Source organism: Montipora foliosa, chromosome 2 (genome assembly GCF_036669935.1).
Source record: "Montipora foliosa isolate CH-2021 chromosome 2, ASM3666993v2, whole genome shotgun sequence".
Lineage (NCBI taxonomy): Eukaryota > Metazoa > Cnidaria > Anthozoa > Scleractinia > Acroporidae > Montipora > Montipora foliosa.
In genome coordinates, this window is record NC_090870.1 from 17,834,143 (window position 1) to 17,838,452 (window position 4,310).

At 41.0% G+C, this 4,310-nt stretch overlaps 1 protein-coding gene across 1 annotated transcript; it reads right to left on the reverse strand.

Moving 5' to 3' along the window:
- Positions 1 to 2,739: 2,739 nt before the first annotated feature.
- On the reverse strand, positions 2,740 to 3,879 carry LOC137991275 (TNF receptor-associated factor 6-like). The gene has a single exon (XM_068836386.1). The coding sequence runs from the start codon at positions 3,877 to 3,879 to the stop codon at positions 2,740 to 2,742; it is 1,140 nt and encodes a 379-aa protein (XP_068692487.1).
- Positions 3,880 to 4,310: the final 431 nt, after the last annotated feature.

Below are 4,310 nucleotides of genomic sequence, written 5' to 3' on the forward strand. Positions count from 1 at the left end.
CATCACACCATATTGCTTACCCCTACCCCTATGATTCCATATGAATAACGCAATAGATTTTTTGGATCTAGGTAAAGATTGTGTTACTCTCATGGGAAAGTGTTATTTTGGATCCGTTTTTAACGTTCAATCGACGCCAGAATGCGTACCCCAGTTCACTCAGGGCCCCCACCCCATGGTTCATTCAGGGATAACGCAACCACATTTACCGTTTGGCGTGTGTTGTGTTATATACAAATATTGTGTGACCTGTCGCTCAACGTGTTGATGTGTAATGTCATAGACCGATGTTGACCTCCAGACCGATTTCCATGTTCTTGTCAAACGAATAGCTGTCACAATGGTAATGGACGAAAAGAATATGATCTAAGCGCCATAAAATAACATTACTCTGAGACATTTGTGAAAGTGTGTGGAAATATGCAAGACCACGAGAACGTAACGCGATATTGCTCATTTCAACACTGAAGAACCGTGTCCTTTGAAGTTCAAAAGAATGTAACAACCCCGTAAACCTTTGATTATCCGTGTGATAAACGAATTTGCACAATCCTGTCGAGGGAACGGACGCCACAGCAACAACGAAAAAACCAACGCGACTTAAGCTCCATTAAAAATCATCACCCTTGTAAAGGTATGTTTGTAGCAAAAAAATGCGAATTTTAATGAATGTAACATTGACCACTTCAACACCAGGCAATTATATCCTTTGAAGTTCAAAAGAATAATGAAAAAAATGTAACAACCCACGAATCTTTGATTGTCCGTGTGATAAACGAGTAACCAGTACCTTTAAAGCTAACATGCAATTTTTTTGTCGATCAGTTTGATTTAAGTAAACCGGTCACCGACAGTCACAGATAAGCGAACCCACGCAGACTTAGATGTGCTAAAGAATTTGTTGGGTTAAAATATCCCAAAAATGTCGTTTGTTAAGTCACGATCCAACGTAGTCGACGAGTTCGCTTGATTCGAGCAAAACCCGATCGCCAACAGTCACAGATAAGCGAACCCACGCAGACTTAGACGTGCTAAGGAATTTGTTGAGTTAAAATATTCCAAAAATGTCGTTTGTTAAGTCACGATCCAGAGCAAAACCCGATCACCAACAGTCACAGATAAGCGAACCCACGCAGACTTAGATGTGCTAAAACATGTGCCGAGGTGAAATATCCCAAAAATGTCATTTGTTAACTCACGATCCAGCATAGCCGATGACTTGTATACTGACCAAAGTGAAAAAATGCGTCGGAGTAAAAACTAGTCACGACCCAACACAGCTAAATGACTTGTGTTCTGACCATGACACAGCGAGTGTATGTTTTGAAGATGAAAAATGCCCTAACCCCAACCCTAAACCTAACCTCTGTGACAATCGATGGTCGTTTTAATATTCGTGTGTTCTCTCTGTAGAAAAAGGATACATCTTTCAGACTGGTTCATACGAGCCGCTGCGTTTAAATCTAGTGTAGATTTTACTCAAAGAGAGCAAACAGTTCTATCATATCGTATTACGTTATCGTGTTTGAAAACTGGAACAATAATAAAATCAACGCGATGTGTTTGCGTGTTCAAATTTCGACGTTGCTTGTTTACAGGTCATTTTTATTGTGTCACAATGATAAGGTCGATCGAGGTGTTTGCGTGTTCGACTATCAACGTCGCTCGTTCTGAAGGGAGTCCGAGACCTTCAGATTTGGGTCGCGGTTTTACAACTAAATCACCTATAAACGATAGTAGACTCTCGTGGTGTATGATGTATATTAAAAGCGACGATAGCCTCTTGCAGGGAACCATGTCTGTTCAAGACCGGTGTTCTATCTGCCTAAAGACAGAATGGGGCTTACCAGTCTCAAATTTAACGGGATTACCGGTTCACGAAAACTGTGCAATCATGTCACAAGGAGAGAAAGCTGCACCGTTGGACAAAGTTGCTGTCGTATTGGATCTCGAATCTTTTTTTGTCGACGGGAAACATAATCCTCGGGAACTTGGTTGGGTAGACCACAGGGGGGTTTCTGGAAACGTGAAATTTAAAATGTCCTGCAAGTTTGACGAGTTATCCGATAAGGACAAACGAACTGCTTTGTTTGTGAATAGAAAGGTCACCTGGCTCCCTTTCGAGAACGACCCAGTGGAACAAGCCCTCGATGGAGACGAGCTTGGAACAGTAATACTCGCTTTATACCAAAATTCAAAGACACAACGGAAAGATCTCGTGGCTTTCAAGGGCGGTCACATAGAGAGAAACTTGATGTGACGTTTGAACATTTCTTCTATAGACATAGGAGAACATGCGTGCCCTAAATATGTCGATATGCTAAAAGCGGGTCCCCAGCCAAAACGGAATTGCGAACAACATGCAGTAGGAAGCCATTTTCACTGCGCGACAGAGGAATGTTATGCTTTTTTCAAGTGGATAAAACAGCGACTAGAGGAGCGTAAACACAAGAGTAGATTAAAAAAACGAACCACATAAACAATTAAAAGTATTCATCTATATGTTTCGTTGCCTATTTATTAAACATACACGATTATTACACGACAGTAAAAAATCTATTATCTGAACTCTTTCTGTTTTATGTTTTCTGTCTAATGTGGTCAAATTCGGCTCGAATCAACATTCTATCGTCTTTAACATATCTTACATCAGATAAAACTGTTATTGCCGCAAATTCGATGTATCCGTAGCCTTTATGGTTTCTTTCGACGGTCGGTCTGCGGAATGCTAGAAGATCTTCATCGTCGACTTGGAACGTCTCTGAGGTGTTTGGGAGCACTTGACTGTGACGATTGATCTAGAAGGGTTAGGGTGATGTTTCCCTTGAATGGCCATTGTAGTCTGTCATCGAAATTACCTGACATCACGTGAACGAATAAAGCAATCTGTTTCCCCTTTCCCGAGTCTACTCCATTCAAATTAATCCTCAGGCAAAATTTGTAACCATTTTCAAGAGCAGTATAAAAGCTAGGAGAATGTAAAGCCGGAGTTAAACCCCTTATCGCTTCTCGTCGAAGCCGACCCACATCGTAAATTTCCCACATGTAAAAATATTTGCAAACGTGCGGACGAGTCCCCGAAGCTCGGACACTGCGCCAAAGGTCCGATATGGTCTGTTTCATGTCGGACATTTCACTATTTCGGGCCTGTTCTGACGTTCGAAAAGCTTTGACCATGTCAGACAAGTGAGCAATCATCACACTGTGGACATGTTCATTTACATCTACCCTAAGGCCAGTGAACTCGCAGCCAACCACGTTAAACGGACACTTGATTTGAATAGCAGGACATTCATTTTCAAAATGTTCATCCCCTTTACATTTCGGTATATTACTTTGACTGCAATTCACACATTTAGTGGGATAGTATGTACATTCCTCGTCGTAGTGGACTTGCAGATACTTCCACTTTACTTTTATCGCGCAAAATCTGCAAGCTGTGATCCTTTCGATGCAATGTTCCGTGACGTGAGTTGAGATCTCTCTTTTGGCCATGTTCATTCCACAATCATTCGGACAATCTCTAAGAACAAATTCACACTCCGTCAGATGAGTTTCTAGTTCACCGAGGCGGCCTTTCCATGTACAGCCTGTCGTTGTCTTGTAGCGACAGAAGACTTGGCGATCCATCATCATTTTGTTGACAAAATTATCAACATGTAGTTGCGATTCGTTCATGGGCTGTTGATCATTAGGACAGAACAACCCAGATGTATTCAAAGAACGCATTATACAATTGCGACAAAATCGGTGACCACATGGGGTTTGCACGGCATTTCGTAAACCAAACAAACAGATCGAGCATTCATAATCACGCTCTAATGGTAGATCGAAATTCTCGTCATATCCTTCGTTATTATCATCGACGACAGGACCCATTGTTTTGGGAAGGTCTCAAAACTCGTATTTCGTACCTACATATAGCAGAGAGCGGTTATCGCCACATTTCGATTTTGGTCTGACCCTGTTTCCTTTAATTTAATAACATTTGAACGATGTTATTTAAAAACTATTTATGTCAATTTAACCAGATCACCTTCGATAGCCCTCTTGGGTTATTTTTTTCGTTTCGAGACCATCGCATCCATAACGTTAGAAAGAATTAACATTAAACGAGTGTTGTTTTAATATCATGTAATGAAACACACAGATTTGCTTCTTTTTAATCGAATTTATTGATACGCCAACCTAACGCTGTTGCGCTGGTTTGTTTCCCAGTTTCGACGAATTTTTTATTTTTCTTTTGTGATCTTCGTTTTCAAAATCTCTGTCCCAAGAGAAAAATAGAGTGTTTTGTCGAGGCGAGTTCC

Bases quoted from the DNA above. Each gene is read 5' to 3' on its own strand.
- LOC137991275 (XM_068836386.1), bottom strand. From the start codon at position 3,879: ATGGGTCCTGTCGTCGATGATAATAACGAAGGATATGACGAGAATTTC.